Source organism: Mustela nigripes, chromosome 12, assembly GCF_022355385.1.
Source record: "Mustela nigripes isolate SB6536 chromosome 12, MUSNIG.SB6536, whole genome shotgun sequence".
In the NCBI taxonomy this organism is placed as follows: Eukaryota; Metazoa; Chordata; class Mammalia; order Carnivora; family Mustelidae; genus Mustela; species Mustela nigripes.
The window spans coordinates 30625266-30644740 of NC_081568.1; the positions used below are offsets into that span (position 1 = coordinate 30625266).

General features: G+C 36.5%; 1 protein-coding gene across 4 annotated transcripts in view; it reads right to left on the minus strand.

The window, feature by feature from the left end:
• FYB1 (FYN binding protein 1) overlaps positions 1–19475 on the minus strand; it is a 154614-nt gene that overhangs the window by 12693 nt on the left and 122446 nt on the right. For 3 of the 4 annotated variants that reach the window (XM_059417033.1, XM_059417032.1, XM_059417034.1), the window contains exons 8-16: positions 17106–17265; positions 15928–16072; positions 11373–11395; positions 10325–10391; positions 9261–9398; positions 7542–7567; positions 5131–5197; positions 2158–2248; positions 986–1148 (exon numbers count right to left, since the gene is read on the minus strand). In XM_059417033.1, coding sequence (XP_059273016.1) covers positions 986–1148; positions 2158–2248; positions 5131–5197; positions 7542–7567; positions 9261–9398; positions 10325–10391; positions 11373–11395; positions 15928–16072; positions 17106–17265 — 880 coding nt within the window. The remainder of the gene's footprint in view (positions 1–985; positions 1149–2157; positions 2249–5130; positions 5198–7541; positions 7568–9260; positions 9399–10324; positions 10392–11372; positions 11396–15927; positions 16073–17105; positions 17266–19475) is intronic. The other variant, XM_059417035.1, reaches the window with a different exon arrangement.

The window sequence follows — 19475 nt, forward strand, 5'->3', positions numbered from 1 at the left end:
GTCTTTGCTTTTAAATAAAGGACATGTAATTTTGAATGGCTCTTCCTTGGACTTTAAGTAAAATAAGCTTCCTTTTAAAACCTGACAAGAACATTTCCATCTGTGGGTTATAATAGCTGATAAAGTCAAAGAGACAGGGACTCTCTTGTAAACCCATGGAATATGACGTGGTAAGAAGGCATGCACTTGGGGTGTATCCTGGGGGGTGTGGGGGTGTAGCGAGTGGCGACTCCCTATATTTTACAACCTGGAACTAATGTAACACTGCACATTAACAACACTGGAATTAAATTGGAATTAAATTAAATTAAAAAATAAATAGAGGAAGCATACTTTTGAATTACCCTTCCCTGGTCTTTAAGTGAAATAAGCTTCCTTTTCAAAAGGGAAAAGATGTCCCTCTGTCTGTTTCAATAGCCCACAAAATCAAAGAAGACAGGAGACTCTCTTATATTCATTAGGAAGACTACAGTGTATGAAGCGTATCCGAGTATGAACTGAAAACAAGTCAGTCTGCAAGGTAGGAAGACTGGAAATTCTAGATGTGCCGTGCGCTATATAATCTCAAAACCAGACCCGAGCCAGAGCCACTCACTCCTTCAGCACACTGCTTCTCCCTCTGGTGTACCCAAGAATAAGCCAGAGAAGAAGTGAGGGTCACAGATTCTGTCTGGCTCCCCAGAACTCATGACTCAGCATGCTCAGGGCGGGTCCAGGCAACTGTGATTTTAATACACAAAGGGTTTTCTGATGCTGGTGGTCTGTGGATTGGCATTTTGAGAAGTACAAATTTGGCATGAACTTGGCACCACAGTGCCAAATACAGCAGGTGGGAGATGAAAAGGGACTCAAATAAAATAACATTGATTTCCATGAAGCACGATCTCTAATTTCTTAATGTATGTCACAATTCATAAAGCATAAACAAAACAAGGTTAATAAAACAGGGGCGACCGGGGATGACGAAAAGGAAGGAGTGACTTACATTTTCCTTCTTCATTTCTGCAGAGAACTTTTGTATCATCAGTGCTTTGTATAACTTCAAGAGATTCACCAGGCTTCACCTGCAGATCTCTGGTGCCCCACCTTTTGGAAGTAAAGGAAGGTGCAACTTTGGTCGAATACAGGACTCTAATTTCGCCATCATACTGGAAAAATAAAGAAAAACATATGATTGATTGATTGATTGATGTATACTATTAAATTAATTCCCTGAGTGACAGATTTACTAAGAAAGCCTTTGCTCCATGAATAGTTCCTTGTTTAAAAAAAAAATGTAAAAACATTAAAGAAAAAATTGTGAGGCAAAACCATTCATAATCTCACCGACCTAATACAATCACAATTTTAAAAATTAAAAATGTTTTTTAAAATTTAAGGTGTCCATGTGTTGATTTGATATACCCATATATTACAAAATGATTACCATCAAATCTTTAGCTAACACCTCCAACACCTCACATAATTTCCACTTCTTTTTTGTGGTGAGAACATTTAAGATTTACTCTCTTTATGACTTTCAAGTATATATTAATTAGAATATTGCTAACCATAATGACCATGCTGTACATCAGACCCCTAAAGCTTTTTCATCTTATAACTGGAAGTTTGTACCTTTGACCAACATCTCCATGTCCCCCACTCCAGCCTCTGGTAACTCTCATTTTACTTTGCTTCTGTGAGCTTGGCTTTTTAAGATTCCACATATAGGTGATATTATAGAATATTCGTCTTCCTCAATTTGACTTACTTCACTTAGCATAATACCCTCAGGGGCCACTCATGTTGTCACAAGTGGCAAGATTTCCTTCTTTTTCATAGCTGAATAATTTTCCCGTGTATGTATATGTATTGGTACATATACACATATATATTTTTAAATCCATTCTATTTTTAGATTATCTTATTATTAAAGTTCAAAGAACAGCTAAGTTTAAATGATTATTGCAGTATATATATTATGCATGCAAGAGAGCTTGCTTAATTTGTTAAAGGAATAGATACAAATGTAAAGAAAATTATATAGAAAATAAAGGAGTTAGGATGGATAACTGATAATGGATAATTACACTTTTAATATGTGCATTTTGGTACTTAAAAATCGTTTTTTTTTTCATTAGCACTTTGAACTTTGTCTGATATTTAAATATGACATACTTTAAATTTTTTCCTGAAGTCTTTCTCTTCTTTTTCCTGCTTTTTTAACTTCTTGGGGTCTTTTTCTTCTGTCTTAGCCTTGGCTCCTTGACTGAGATGACAGAACACACATAAAACAGCATTTAGTTTAGTTTAAAAAGAACAGCATACAGTAGAGATGTCATTCCTAAAATTACAATTTTGTTAAATTTTGTTTTTAATTAAAATCTTTTCTTAGAAATCTAGTACATTCCCTGTAATAAGTGATATTTTATAACACAGAAGAGATTCTTCAAAAGAATACAGATTATGAGTTAAAATGGAATAAGTAGTTATTTACTATGCTGAGCCATGAAAAATTACTAAGGTACAGTGTGAACAAGGTTACATATCAGAGGTTTCATATGATTCAATCCACCTGTTGTCAACCTCTCTGCATTTTTCAAACCTTCCTAGATAATTAAGTGGCTTGGCCACTATCATAGAAAAGGATTTTTGAAAGAGAACAATTTTTTAAAAAATTGATTTTTATGGCTTGAGAAGTTTATCTATATGTCAGGTTTTCACATCTACTTAAAATGAAGCCAGGGTAGCACTTTCTCTCATAGACATGAACTGGGCTGATGCCAATGGTCCTAAGAATAAGCCTACTACAGTAATTCCTCAGCCTGGCCATATGTAAGATCACCTGGGAAGTTGTTAAAAAGTACTTTGTCTAATTCCTAGAAATTCTAATTAAATTAAATACACTCTAATTAATTAGACTGAGTGGGGTCTAGATACCGACATATATATATTTTAAGGCTCCACAGATAATACTAATTTGCAACCAAGGTTGAGGAACATTTGCTAGGGTTGAACGTGGATGTTAGGGAAAGGCTGGATGTCTCTGAAGAAGAGAATTTTAAAAATCAGAATTTTTGTGAATACGAAAAGTTCTAAACACAGATGTTCATTTTTCTCTAGGTTACCTACAGTGAAGTTCTGTTTGTGACTGATATATTCAAGATATTTGATTCCTAAGGTTTGAATCTTAGAATTCATTCATTTACTGTGAAATGAATTAGCACAATGTCCTGCCTTGGTTTCTGCAGCCTTCCTCAGTACCTCCTGTGTCGCGGTGCTCTGGGCACTGGTGGATTTGCTGTCCCAAATTAGTGCTTTGGAACTATCAGGATATATGTGCATGTTAAAAATGGCCCAAGAGCTCTCTTAGAAAATGACTTATTGAAATTTAGTTTTAGTTAAAAACAATATTACATTAGAGAACATAACATAGTCTTAAGCTCTGAAAATAAGCAGCAGCAAAGAAAACGGTACATATCACATAAAGTTTAATCAGCTGGGGTTTATTCGACTTGAAGAAAAGATCCAGTGTGTAACTGGGTTTCCAGAGAGCTGTTTAATGGAATAGGGTGACATTTCTACAGTAATAGAAAACACAGAAAAATGCATTAAAAAATGTCAGGGATAGAAGTGACTCCCCAATGGTGAGGAATTTTCAAACCTAACATATTAACTGAAGATTAGGTTTTCCTTTCAGAAAAAAGGAGAATGATTCTCTTTTTATTTTTCTTGCTTGTTGTGCCTGTAGAACTCGATCTTCACATAGAAATGATAGCATATTCCCCCTTCGGTTTCTTTGATCTTGATATTTTCTCTTGTTCAGTAAAATTAACTTAACAGTGTTGGTAAAAAATAAATACTAAGTAGATAAGCACGCATGCATTTTTGTAGTATTGCTCAGAAGACACAGCATATTATCGCTCATCTATGTCACTTTCTTCCTTGAACTAACCAAGCTCAAGGTCTTTTTATTTACCTTTTTTCCTGAGAAAGCTACAGAAGTATTCTTGTTTTTATACACTGTATGGATCAGCTCATCTCACTTGCTTATTGAAATATAAAAAAAGCATCTTACCATGTTATTTTCTATTTCAAAAGAGGTTTCAAAAAGTATTCCTTTTGTACTAACTGATCTTAACAGGTTTTCATACAGTTTTAGCCTGAAATTAAATCGAAACCCTAGGTGAGCTGAAGAATGTCACTATTCACTTCTCACTTTTTTTTTTTTTAATTTGAATGGAGACTTTGAGAATCTGATGCTTTTGTGAAAAAGAGACATAATAAAGTCCTTTCAAAGCAAAAATCATCTTTTATTTCATAAAAGGAAAAAATCTTGTGGAGGACAGAAGAGATTTGAAGAAGGTAGGTGAAAGCTGAGATATAAACTAAGAAGTGAATTCAAGACCAAAAAAGCTTTTGGCAAAAGGGTAAAAATAAAGAGGAGATGAATCAGTGAGATCAGTTGTGATCAGTCTCTCAAATATTTTCCCAGTGAATGAGTATATGAATGAATAAATGAATGATCACATCAGTGAGTCACCAGGCAGAGAATAATCAGAGGACAAGGAACAGAACGCAGGAGAGAGGGGGAAGAGGAGGGAGACTGGCAACGGAGGGGAGAATGTGGAGGCGGGGGCAGGTCAGGATCAAGGCTTTCCACCCACAAGCCCGGCTGAAACTTTAGAGCTCGGATCAGAGAGACGATAGACTGAACTGGATCGAACATAATTTGCACAAACCTTTGGGGGTTTATTCTATTTGAATTTTCTTTTTTGGATTTGTTGTGTGTACTTACAATGTTGCGTGTCTTGTTTACGGAGTGTTGGTTTTAGGTCTCACAGAAGAGTTTAAAATGAGGAATTCTATGAGGAATTAACATTTTATGAAGACTTTAGTGAAGTATAGAGACTCTATTGAGTGTCCAAGACTTTAAGTACTGTATTTAGGGAAAAGATATTCCAAATTGTGTCCTTTAACTCTGGCAAACTGATTTTTAAAAGAGAATGTGTGTTTTGAAGGGTAGCCACTATAAAATATTATATAATAAAATGTGGCATTGGATTGTGAGCTTTTAGATACGACGCTGCGGTTAAAAAAAAGTTCTACTAGCAGTCGGATTTTACCTCAAAATGGGAACATTTGACTTACATCAGCTCTGGCGGTGGAGCAGGGAAATCTGATGCATCCACATCATCGTAAACTTCATCTCCCACGTCTAACAAAAGGCAAAATGTCAAACGTTGAAAACTTATAGTTTGAATTTTGATATGAGCATCTGATGATGTTTTTAATATAAAAATTGTTTCAAGGACAAGAAAATCAGTTTTTCTTGGGTATCTGTACATTTCTTCTGGAAGCATTGTCTGCTCCTTGAAGGGGAGAGGTTTTCTCTGCCTGGATGCTTCTGCTAAATTTCCCTCAAAAAAGCCAGTGGTCATGATTATAACTAACATTATCAGGATAAGTCTCCCAAACTAGTGACTGAGATTATTTGAAGATCCACACATGGGATGAATGCTGACAAAAAAATCAGCATTACCGGCCATTGGCAATAGGCAGTAGAGATTGATTCTTAGGGGATTTGGGATGCTCTGGTAATATACATTATTTTATTTATATGTCTGTGCCTTTCTATGTCTATGTCTGTCTACCTATCTATCATTCTCTTTTATTCACTGATCTGTCTCTCATTAATTTTTAACTTACAGTAATATTAGATGTGGTACCACCTTAAAATGAGAAGAATATTTCTAGTAATAAGGCATGTCTGGTCCCAGCAGGTACTGAGAATCACTGTTGGAGGAAAAGTGACTATGCCTTTAAGCGGTACAATGGCTTTCCCAACCCGTAGACACCCGTAGACCTCTTGTTAATAAAGTCAGGAGAATTGCTTCCTGTCTGCACCTGTTAAGTTGCTCCACAACAAATTAGGCTGAAATGAGTTGAAGAGAGTACAAATGTTTTAAGGAATGATTATCATAGAAAGTTTAAATGCTCTCTGCTAGAGGCAAGAATTTAATTTCCTTTAAGAATCTCTCTCTCTCGGGGCGCCTGGGTGGCTCAGTGGGTTAAGCCGCTGCCTTCGGCTCAGGTCATGATCTCAGGGTCCTGGGATCGAGTTCCGCATTGGGCTCTCTGCTCAGCAGGGGCCTGCTTCCTTCCCTTCCCCTCTCTCTTCCTGCCTCTCTACCTACTGTGATCTCTCTCTGTCAAATAAATAAATAAAATCTTAAAAAAAAAAAAAAAGAATCTCTCTCTCTCTCTGTATAAATATAGAGAGAGTACATATGTATGTGTATATTTATATTACATACATGTATGTCTGTGTATGTACATTCTCCCCCAACTCATGTAATTAATTTCATAGCTATGTGAAGAACCTGTCATTAATATTAGAAAAAAATATGTCATATCACTGGTTTCCAGAATGGGAAAAATTACTATTTCATACATATGTACATAAAAGACACTTGAAAATAAAAGAAAATTAAAACAAATAACCACTTTTTTTTTTAATTAACTGATCACATTTGTTTCACTTTATACCTACTCCTTGTGGAACTAAGTTTCTTGAATACTTTTTGAAAATTATAGATTAAGATATAAAATCTTCATCAGTTATTAATTAATTTGATTAGTGCCTTACGTATTTTCAAACTGATAACTGAAAATGATAAAGAGTCTGGAAGAATAGATTATCTGTGTGTTCATTTTTCTCTTTCAATTTATTTACAAATTCAAACTTTTTGAATGCCCCTGAATATTCTTGTGAGACATTTTATTTGGTTCAAAGTCAATTTAAGAAGAATTTTTGAAAGGTCTGTCTCAGCAGGGATAAAAAAAAAAATAAGCTGATCAAAATGGTACAAAGAAGAAACTGTTTTACATTTAACAGTGGAAAAATTTCCAAATACAATATAAATTATACATTTAAAAAAATCAAAGAAATTTAGATTTAGAAGGGCCTTGGTGTCATACAATCTGGTACATTTTTAGAAATCCTTATGCAGAAGCCCAATATATCAGGCTTGACTGAATTGGGGTAGAGGAGACATGAGAAATATCACTGTCTATCCCTGCCCACTTGTTCCTCTCTCCATAGTTCCTTTGTCCTTTCACTCCTTTCTCCATGGGGTGAACTGTTTAAAAACCATCAATATTAGGGACACTGGGTGGCTCAGTTCATTAAGTGTCTGCTTTCCCCTAAGATCATGATCCCAGGGTCCTGGGATGGAGTTCTGCATTGGGGGAGGGTCCTTGCTCACCATGGAGCCCGCTTCTCCTTCTGTGTGCTGCTCCCCCTGTATGTACTCTCTCTCTCTCTCTGGCAAATGAATAAATAAAATCTTTTAAAAACCCCCAATATTAAAATTTTTCCTCTTCTCACTATTTAACTGTTGAGAAACTGTGGCCCCCCTTCCTCCCCCCCAAGGTTACACAGGTTAATATTTTCAGAGTCAAGGCTTTCCTCTAGATACCATGAATATATCCAATGCTTTCCTACTACCCCATCTGCAAGAAATGAGATGTAAAATATGTAATTAGTTTTTATTACTTACTCAATTGTTTAGGAGGAGAAGGGAAACTGGAAAGAAATGAGAACACATTATAATCAGACCAATATAAACACAGGAATTGAGCCCTTTTATTTAGGAGAGGCGTGAACAAGCAACAACCTGAAGGTTTCTGAAGGCTAATTAATTGGCTCGTGGTCATTCCTTTCTCATCTCCATTTCTCCACTGAGTCTCAGTTTCTGCCCATCAATTTGGAATTTCACAAGTTTTTGTTTTTGTTTTTTTTGTTTTGAACTCTGGTAGCCAAAAAAGCCCCAAATCAAGGCATTCAATGGTTGGTTTTGCCCATAGGCATTTGACCAATATTTTCACATTTGTTCTATGAAGTTTGGGCATATTATCCCATCAGAGTAAATTCAATGGGCTCAATGTTTTAGAACCACTGCGGCATAGCTCAGGTCGAAAATTTTATTTGCCTAAAGGAGTAGAAATAGAGGGCTGAAATGAACAAAGGTCATAGGATTCTTCGTATGACCCTGTTTTCACTAACAGGAGAATGGTGAGTAAGAGAGGAATATCCGGTGAAACCAGACAGGGAGAGTTTATTAATAGAAGTGATCTGAAATCAGGATTTTGTGGTATTTAGTTGCAACAGAAAAAGACCTTTGTTTTTATTACTTCCTGAACTTTAAACACACACACACAAACACACATCACTAGAAGAATGGTGCACAGTTACACTAAGGTGTGAGAGGTCATTAGTTCAAATGATTGGAAATTAAAATTAGGAGGTGTGCAATTGAAGGAGCAAAAATAATCCTGCCTTTGTTTCTAAGTAAGGTCAGCATCTGAAATGTTGCCTTAAGAGAGGAATTGTTTAAAAAAAAAAAGAGGATTTGTTATATTTACTTATAATTTCGAGTGTCTTGTTGACTAAGGGCTGGTTTTAGGTCTTGCAGAAAAGTTTAAAATGAGGAAGTCGATGTGGAACTAATATTTGATAAAGGCTTTAGTGAAGTATGGAGACTCTATGGAGCTACAAAGACTTTAAATACTGTATTTAGAGAGGAGACACTCCAATTGCGTCCTTTATTTCTGGCAAACTAATTTTTAAAAGAGAATGTGTATTTTGGAGGAGAGTCACTACAAAATATTACATAATAAAATGTGGCATTAAATAGTGACCTTTTAGGTATGAATGATGCTGCAATTTAAAAAAAAAGCTCTATGGGGGCGCCTGGGTGGCTCAGTGGGTTAAGCCTCTGCCTTTGGCTCAGGTCATGATCCCAGAGTCCTGGGATCAAGCCCCGCATCAGGCTCTCTGCTCAGTGGGGAGCCTGCCTCCGCCTGCCTCCGCCTGCCTCCGCCTGCCTCTCTGCCTACTTGTGATCTCTCTGTCCATAAAATAGATAAAATCTTTAAAAAAAAAAAAAGCTCTATGAAATGCAGTGTGTTATGAGTATGTAAAGGTGTGTGTGTGTGTGTGTGTGTGCATACACGTGTGTTATCTGTGCATGTTTATAGGGAAGGCAATATATATCTTTGAAGCAAATGACAATTTTTTAATACTTTCTCTTCCTCTTTTGTAAATAAGTGAGTAAAGGATGATACCGTTAAAGAGGCTAAGAGGACTAAGAGAAAATAACACTGAAGTGACTTAAGGCTGTCGGAATTTGGTTATTGGTTATAAAATATTAGTAGCATTTGATTAAATCCACATTAGTGTAGTTATTGTGCACTGAATTTGGTTGGTTGACTCTTACGATGAACCTTCATTATTGTCTGACTCAGGGACTTTAGGTTTCTCTCGTATACTTTTCTTTCTGTCATCTTTTCCCTTTAACATCTTCAAAATCCCCCAGGACCACGAATTACTCTTGTCTTCAACCTGTAGTGTGGAGCTTAGGAGCATGCAGGCACGGATCAGAATGGAATCATCAGTGGAATGTGAAGACGTTGGGGCGACATTCAGATTTTTTGTAATTATACTGCATTGATCGTTTAGGCAGCAAGTGACTCATTGTATTTCACAAGATGGTGCCATGGTCTTTGAATACTGCCGCTACTAGTTAAGTAGTAAGTAGGCAAGTTACATTTTTTAATTTAGTGCAATTTCTCTTGGCTTTAGAATAGCAAGCTAAGTCAAAATTAAGTTTTATTAAACATCAATTTTGCATTATTTTGTGTTTAAAATTAAGTGACAGATCTTAAATTTTAAAATACGCCAATACAAAAATTTAAACAACTAGAGAATTAAGCATCCAATACTGTTTTTTAATTTTTATTTTAAATTTCAATTCAGTTAATATATAGTGTATTACTAGTTTCTGGGGTGGAGTTCAGTGATTCATCAGTTGTGCTCATTGCATCACGTGCCCTCCTTAATGCCCGATGCCCCGTTACCCCCTACCCCCTCAATACTGGTTTTGCCACAAATAGCTAATGGTTTCCTTTTATTTGGATTGCCTATAAGTATGATTATTATACAGGAGATAGCCATGCAACTGATAAACTCTCCAGAGATTACTGATTGATAAACAACTGATTGGGAAAAGTTTGAAAAAAAAAAATCTCTAACAGATCATTCTTTTTCATTTTACTTCCTTTGACAAAGTTGTTGAGGTTCTTCCAAATAATCTACTACTTCACCTGAAGTGTGGTGCAATTACACTTTCTGACTTACTTCTGCTACTAATTAAACATTCAAATCATTATTGATCGTTGTAATAAGGAGCACAGTTTTTTGCTTTTTATTCTAACCAGAAATCAACACTAAATTTCAGTATGTAAAAAAATTTCAAGAAAGTAGATCACTGAGTACTCTTACCCATCATCAGCATCTTCCTCTTCAATCCCATCATAAATATCATCATCTGGGGGAGGTGGGAACATCCCTTCATTTGGATGGTGGGAGGAAAAGATCTTCTGTTAATTTTATAATTTGGCCATGTAACCATCACTCAAAATTTGATGATAAATCTGCCTTCTTTAACTCCAGAAAAATCCCTGTTCCTTATCAACCATTTAATTTAAAAAATAACTTTATTTTCCCACTCTCACATAGGCAGTAGGCAAATTGTTTTGTGGATTATTTATAAAGGAATTCTTAGAGGTGAAATTTAATAAATATATGAAGGAAGATAAAGGGCACTGTGCATTGGAGATAAAAGGAATGGGGGAGAATATGAGAAAAAGTAAAACTGAATAGGAATAGAGATAAATAGAGGGAGAAAGTGATAAAAATTTAATTAATAATGAGGGGACATTCAGAAAAATACTGATCAAGATATAATTTGGTAATAGCTCTGATTCATTTAATCAAGGTGATATTTTAAGAGCTAAACCCTTTGTTGTAAACCCTCAGGATCCTTGCTATTTGAAAAATATTTATTTAAAAAAGTTTATTGAGTACCTTCTCTGTTCAGAAATATGTACAAAGAACTTGAAATGTGACTTTTAGGATGAGAATTTTGTCACTGAGAGTTATTAATAAAATACCTTTATTTTAGTGATGAGAATATGAGGAGTCTTTAGGAGTCATGTTAAGCCAACCATATAAATTATCCAAATAAGGATACTTCTAAAATTGAAGGGGGATGAACTGTGCTCATACAATTGGCATAAATCAAGTTTGCCCCGGGGGACACTGGAAATAGTGTCACCCTATGACCGACAACAAACTCAGAAGAAGTGACTTGTTTAGGGTCACTCAGGGTGACCTCAGGGCAGGGGTGGAATCCAAATCATTAGCGCCCAGTCCAGTGGTACCCATATTAAGATCCTCCTCATTATTTGCAAACAAAAGCATCTCATCATTTATATAGACAAAAATGATGAAGACTTGAAGAAACTGCTGAAAAAAGTGTGTGGCTTACCTCCACTTCCACTCTGACTGTGGCTAGGGGAAACAAAAATAAACAAATTAAATTAGCATATGAACTATGTAGCTATTGGGAAGAGAAGTACATATATTGAACAGTTATACAAAAGAGAAAGAACACTGCAGTTCAAAGTTGTCAGGATGTTTTATGTAAAGAGGAAGAAACATTGTTCCTTATCATAATAGAAACAAGGCAAGAAACAAAACAAAGCAAACCTGATAAGAATCAAGTGAGGGTCAGTACTACATAAAGTTTTCAAAACCATGTTACTGTTTGCTTTTGACATTTCCCAAGGGGTAGTTTTTAGGCTATACATTACTGCTTCATTCCATAGATAGATTTATAAAAAACAACCAACCAGCTAACAGTAGTATTCCAGAAGTCGTATAGAACCATTATTACGTTCAATTCAATTCTCTCTCTCTTTTTAAAAGACTTTATTTATTGATTTATTTGGGAGAGAGGGAAAGAGAGAGAGAGAGAGCAGGAGTGGGGAAGAGGGGCACAGGGAGAGGGAGAAACAGATTCCCCACTGAACAGGGAGCCTGACACAGGGCTCGATCCCCGGACTCTGAGATCATGACCTGAACCGAAGGCAGATACTTAACTGACTGTGCCGCTGAAGTGGCTCCAATTCTCTTTTAATATTTTATAGCCACAGCATTTTATATTAGTCCAGTAGCATTATATTCTTTTTTAAAGAGAGAATTTCTAAAACATTGAAATCTTATTCATGAAATAGTCTTCTTTCTTTTTTTCTTTTTTTTAAAATTTGTTTATGTGAGAGACAGAGAGCAAGTTGGGGGGGGGGCAGAGAGAGAGAGAGAGAGAGAGGGAGAAAAACTTAAGCAGGCTCCGTACCCAGCACAGAGCCTGATGCGGGGCTCAATCTTCCGACCCTGAAATCACTACATGAGCCAAAATCAAGAGTTGGATGCTTAACTGACTGAGCCAACCAGGCACCCCAAAATTTTATTCTTATTATTGTAAATAGTGTGGTTCCCAATTTTCTAATCCATATTACTTGTATTTCTTAGTTATGTCTCTAACACTCTATATTTTCCCTATTTTATAATCATCAGTTTTCTTGACTGTGTCTTCCACTAAAATGTGAGTTCTGCTAGAGCAAAAGAAGAGTAGATTGTGAGAACTGGCAAAATCTCAGAAGTCTGTTTTAATCTTCTTATTTTGCAGGAAGGAACCTGACGCTCTGAAAAATGAAGTGACATGACCCAGCCTACATTTAATTAACAGAAGAGCAGACATAAGAACCTCAGGCTTCTGCCTTCCTCTATAATATTGTTGTATCTTCACTTGGCTGCATCCCCTGTAACCACCATTTTTGCCCTTTGGATAATCCGCCAGCAACAGATACTGGTCTGACATTACAGTCCTGCAGATCAATTATACACTCATATCTGATTCCTCCACCTTGAAGTCAGAATAAAAGAAATGGGCCTGACACAGATCTGTGGTTAATTTAAAAATAAAATATACCGTGTTAATGGAACCTTGCCGAAAAACATGCTATAAATGTCCTAATATGTAAATAAGGAATTGATTTTTCATGACGTTTAAGTATGTTCTCCACTTGCTTACATACTGTTTTCACATTCATTTTGTCTGACACTTCTCTTTGAGTGTGAAACAAGCAGTTAGGATTATGTGAAAAATTACAATTTTGGTTGACTGCCACTCCTGGCAAATACATTTCATCTTGGAGATTCTCATACCAATTCCCAAAGAACAGAGTTTTAATAATCAGGAGCAGAGCTGCCACATATTATTTTATTTTTAGAGCATTTCTTCAACTTCTTAAAATGGTCTGTTCGGAACACAAAGCATTTACCAGATGAAGTGGCCGTTAAGAGAGGAATGTGCCAGAAAAGAGAAAGGAAGGCAAGGACGGAGGGAAGAAGCTTGGTGACCCTTCAGAGAAGCAAAGTGTGTTATGTGATGAAGTATTTGCATGTATAATTTCCTTTTTTCTTCAACGTCTCATATTTATTACAGAAATTGCTTTAGTTGAGAACATAGGGAGAAGGAGAGCTGTCAGGACCTATAATGTTAAACCTCCTGCCTGCTCAAAGAGTGTGAAGTGAGCAGTCAGCTCCCCCTACGAGAGAGAGAGAGAGAGAGAGAGAGAGCATGAGAGCGAGCAGGTGAAGTGTGCAAGGACCCAGGGGACATCTGGAGAAGGGGAAGGACAGGATGGTGCTTTCTCCTACTCTTGCCAGGGCAAGCTGCCGACTGGGCTCAGCATCTTTCCTTGTTCTACTAAGGACAAAGCCTGTTCTGTTGTGAGATCTCTGCTGGCAGCAGCTGTAGCTTCAAAAAACCAAAACCCCAAAACAAAACAAAACAAAACCCAAAACAAAAAACCAAAAAAAAAAAAAACCCCGATCAAACTTCTGTTTTCATTTTCTCATTAAATATGTATAAGATTGACATACATGCTAGTAACTATTGTGATGCTAGATTTGTTTAAGATCCTGAACATGAAAACCATACTCCTCCTCCAACTCCCTTTCATGAAATAGATTATTTTTCTGCTACATGCTTACTAATTAGAGTGTATCTTCTAGAGTTGTGGTATCTATGGACTCCATACAATGAAAAAGGTAAAGTAATAGTATTAGTTTTGGGAAGTAGTTCCCTATTATGACTAAATTATGCTACATTTTAAGAACATCACTCCTTTCCGTGGATTACTTTTTTCTTGCCTATGTGCATCATAAATATGTATGTATTAATATTCCTGGAGTTCTTGAATCTCAAAATAAGAGGGAAAAAACCCACTTTTTAAGATAAATAAAATATGAAACATAAAGTATAGACACTGAAGGTAGGCAGAATGACATACTCACGTACAGAAAATTCTGTGACTCTCAGAATATGGCCTTTTAAAACTTTGACCTCAAAACTGGCATTTATAGACTCTCAAACTAGGTCACAGAGCATTTCTGATTACCAAAGCCAATTTATGCTCTGTAAACTCCAGTGCATACATTGCATATTTTGATGTATGTTGCATAATTTATGGCATATTTATTAAATTTACCATAAATTATGCAACATATATCAAAACATGACAAGAAGGCATTGCCGACTATTTAGAAAGACAAAGCTGCCAGAAAGCAACACAACACCCTTAACTGAAGACATGAAGGGAACAACTGCAGGAAGGAAACCGAATTCTTTATGCATTTTATAAGTATATTATTATACCGATCATTTTATATTTAAAAATGTTTGATAATTGAAGTAAGTTTTTTCTTTGAGTTAAGTTTATTTAAGTTATGAAAGGTGCAGACCCCATTTTTACCTAAGTGAAGATCTAGCATAGATTATATGTTTTGAGATCATAGTGGATGTGTCCCAGTTCTGCAAAATGGACACAGAAAAACAAGGATTCCTAAGTGGGCTAGAGATTTTCATCCTATTTTCTGTCAACTTGAAGGGGTTATAGCCTTACCGAAGAAAGGGAGATATTGGAGGAAGGAAGGAATGAAAGGAGAAGGAAAATGGAAAAGCAAGAAAGAGAAGAAAGGACAAGGAGGATCAGAGCTGGAAAAAAGAGATAGAAAAGAAGGGATGAAGAAAGGAAGCAGGGGCGCCTGGGTGGCTCAGTGGGTTAAGCCGCTGCCTTCGACTCAGGTCGTGATCTCAGGGTCCTGGGATCGAGCCCCGCATCGGGCTCTCCGCTCAGCGGGGAGCCTGCTTCCTCCTCTCTCTCTCTGCCTGCTTCTCTGCCTACTTGGGATTTCTCTCTCTGTGTGTCCAATAAATAAAAATCTTAAAAAAAAAAAAAAAAAGGAAGGAAGCAGAGACTTAGAAGGGAAAGATGGGAAGGAAAGGTGCATGAGAGAAAATGGCAACTCTTTGCTCCCATCTTCTCCAGAAAGGATATCTTGTCCTGTCTCCTCTACCCCAGAAAAATGTTCCTGTGACTCCTACAGGGAAAGTCATTCCAATCTGATTGGAATGAATGTTCCATGGAAAGAAAATTGGACCCTTTGTTGATTACCAGGGATCATAGAGAACTGAACTTTTGCTTTTTAACCTGTAAAAGCAAAGTAGAATTGTATTAAAAAGCAATCTTCTTTATGTTATCAGTTATGTTTTCAAACAAGAACAACAAATATATTTAGGCTCATATTTTAGAGCAAAAATTTTTATATTTTTTGAGCTGAATTTTATCTCATGCTCTGTACTTTGCAAAATCATATTTCTTTAGGCATAACCCTAAAATCAAATGAGAATGAGTATTATAAAACTGTGTTACGGAATCACAATGCCTTTAGCAAGACCTGGCAAATGGCCTATTATTTGCTAAGTAGTTTTTGATACATACAGCTCACGAGTGAAATATGAGACTATGGGGTTTCAAATGACCTTTCACCCACACTGAAATATCTGTGATTGTAAATGGTAATTTAGTGATAGTGAGCAGTCGGAAAAACGCAAAGTACAATTCTAGGATCTTAAAATATCTAATCTCTAACAAGACGACAGTCCGAGCTGTTTTACAATTTGTATTTTCACATACCTGCTAATGTCATCCTGTTCTGCAACATCATCGTAGACTTCCTGGTCATCTTCAATAGGTCTTGAGGAAAGAACACCGAGAGACGTTTTCTTCCGTTTCAGGGAATCATAGTCTATCTGGACAGCAGTTGTTCTAATGTAGCCATCTACCAAAAGGAGGAATGATTTATGGTCAGGTAACTGTAGTTTCCATATCTCAAAGTTGTAAATAAGATATCCATTGCACATTTGCTGTTTAAATTTTCCCTTCATTTCCCTGCATGCACATCTGATTTATAGACTTCCAATGAGGACATGTTTCATTGGACTTTGTCAAAGAGTTAGGCCGTCGTGGTTTGCGGTAAGCCTAGGTCTACTTTAAGGATTCCAAAGTGACTCATGTAATTCATTCCTCCCCACCCCCATTTAACACCAGGGAGGAACTGAACGCCCTTCGTTCTTCCCTGGAATCATAGAAATATCTGCGTTGTTCCCCTACTAAAACAATAATGCAGATGAGGCGAAGCTGGAGCTATCCCTGTCCTTTTAAATTTTCCTATTTTTGTCTGCCCTGTTAACTACTCCTAACAAGAGAATGTGCATATTTAATATTGTCTTGAAAAAACCCTAACACTTTGAAATCACAAGAAATTTAATAATTTTTTATTATGTTCTGTTAGTCACCACAGAGTACATCATTTGTTTTTGATGCAGTGTTCCATGATTCATTGTTTATGTGTAACACCCAGTGCTCCATGCAGTACATGTCCTCCTTAATACCCCAATGTTCACAGCAGCCATATCCACAATAGCCAAACTGTGGAAGGAGCTGAGATGCCCCTCAACGGAAGAATGGATAAAGAAGATGTGGTCCATATATACAGTAGAATGTCACTCAGCCATCAGAAAGGACGAATACCCACCATTTGCATTAACATGATTGGAACTGGAGGGGATTATGCTGAGTGAAATAAATCAAACAGAGAAAAGACAATTATCATATGGTTTCACTTATTTGTGGAACATAAGGAGTAGCATGGAGGACATTGGGAGAAGAAAGGGAAAAATGAAGAAGGGGAAATCAGAGGAGGAGATGAACCATGAGAGACTGCGGACTCCAGGAATCAAACTGAGGGATTTTACAAGGGAGGGGGTTGGGGGAATGGGTGAGCCCAGTGATATAGGAAAATTTGCACTCACATGACCCCCTGGCCGTTCTGCCCAGCCATTTTCCTTCAGGATTGTCTGTGATGCGGATTATTTCAATTTGTTCTCCTTGCTTGAAGCTCAATTCATTCTTTCCTCCTTTGACATCACAGCAAGCTGTTGCCTGATGGATGACTTGAATAGGGCCTGTTAGCTGCAAAGAAGAGGAACAAACACATCAGGCTTTCTTACTATTCAGAAAATCTTTTAGGAACAGAGCTTTGAAATACAATACATCCACGACATGCCAACCAGCCTATTTACAACATTTACATAAACTGGGGATGAATGTCATACCCAATGAATGTTGTTTTAAGAGGGGCAAGGGGGAAAATCATAGAGGTGAGGCAGGACCTACAAGGAACAGGTAAACATATGCTTGGGGTCCAAAAGAGAGAGGTAGTGATCTGTTGATCTTAGAAGCCTGTGAAAGGCTTACAGAGGAAGCCACGAATACTGAATACGACTTATGTGTGACAATATGTGCTGGATGCTATGGGGTTTATGGGGTTGGCTGGTGGTCTGCTGGGTAGATGGAAGTTTTTTCCCATCTTCACATGGTGTAGTTATTCTGATGGTTCTCTTTAGACTTCAGACGCCAAGGGGTGGGAAGGTGGTGGGTAGTACTTGTGGGAAAAGCATTTTCTTTCTTTCCTTTTTTTTATCTCCTCAACTTTGTGGTGTTGTCTATCTGTAAACTTAGAGTAGACATTACCTGCTATAAAAAGATAACATTTCAGAAATAGCTTTGTAAATAAAAAAATAGCAAACAAATATTATGTGAAGTTTTGGAAATAAATATCCTGGATAGTACCGTGGTTTCTTCATAGCAGAAGAATATAGAACCCCCCCCCCATATGTGGTTACATTTTCTGGGGTTTTAGCTAGCCATGGTCAACTGCAGTCTAGAAACAGATGATTCTCCTTCTGACCTATTGTCAGATCAATAGGAGCCTAATGCTATGTCTCAATGTTAAGGTCATTCACCTCATTTCATCTCATCACATAGGAATTTTATCATCTCACAGCATCGTAAGATGGGTGAGTGCAGTACAATAAGATATTTGAGAATGACAGACCACATTCAATAACTTTTATTACAATACAGTGCTATAATTGTTCTATTTTATTATTAGTTATTATTAGTCTCTTACTGGGCCTTATTTATAAATTAAACTTCATCATAGGTACCTATATAAAGGAAAAAATAGTATATATAGTGTTCAGTACTATCCACATTTTCAGGCATCCACTGGGGGTCTGGGAATGTATCACCTGTGAATAATAGGAACTACTGTAATCCAGTTGAGAACATGAATCCTGAACTCCTAATTTCCTAGTCCTAAATTTGTATCTTTTTCAACATAATGTTTTGGACCTTTTGATATGCAAATATGCACTGTGATTTTTGAAGTTCTGCCTCATTTTGTTGAATTCATGATGTTATGAATTGTGACATATCATCGATTATGTACCACTAAGAGAAAAAACTTAATTTAAATTATGATCGGCCAGTGATGTTAAGATGTATCTGAATTTCAAAAGCTGAAAACATGAAATATTTTATGCTAGAGACTTAATTTTGAATGAATTAATACTCAGAAATACTCTTTCTTCCTATTTTCTTTAATTGTAACATCTTCTAACTATTTTTTTAAAGAATTTATTCATTTATTTGACAGACAGAGATCACAAGTAGGCAGAGAGGCAGGCAGAGAGAGAAGGGGAAGCAGGCTCCCTGCTGAACAGAGAGCCCGATGCGGGGCTTGATCCCAGAACCCTGGGATCATGACCTGATCCAAAGGCAGAGGCTTTAGTCCACTGAGCCACCCAGGCACCCCACATCTTCTCACTTTTAATCTTTTATTTTTGTGGAAGGATACAGCTTGTTAAGTCCTAGTCACAAACTTTGAGTTCATATTTAGTGGTAAGATTTCTATATCCTAATTTTTTCTTACTAAAAATCATTTGAATGAATGACTGAAATAATGCAAAATTGATTTCTCCAAAAGAAACACAAGAATTCCTTCAAAATTCCAAAATCCCTTCACAGAAGTGTGTTATGAAGACTTTTATTTAAGAAACTAATTTATCATATTTGTCATTTGAAACATATGAACATTGGTACCCATACATCTGTATGAGTAAAATGTCTTAATAGTCATGCTTTAATCTTAATTTTACTTACATATAGTAAGCTTTTTCAAAATTTAATGAGAACCCTAGCAGATAGAGTGTCTTATGTACATTATTTTAATTAATTCCACAAGAAACTTCCCAGAGAGGTATCATATATTCTTACTTTAAAGAATAAAAACAAAACAAAACAAAAGAATATGAAACTGAGGTGTAGAGAAATTTAAT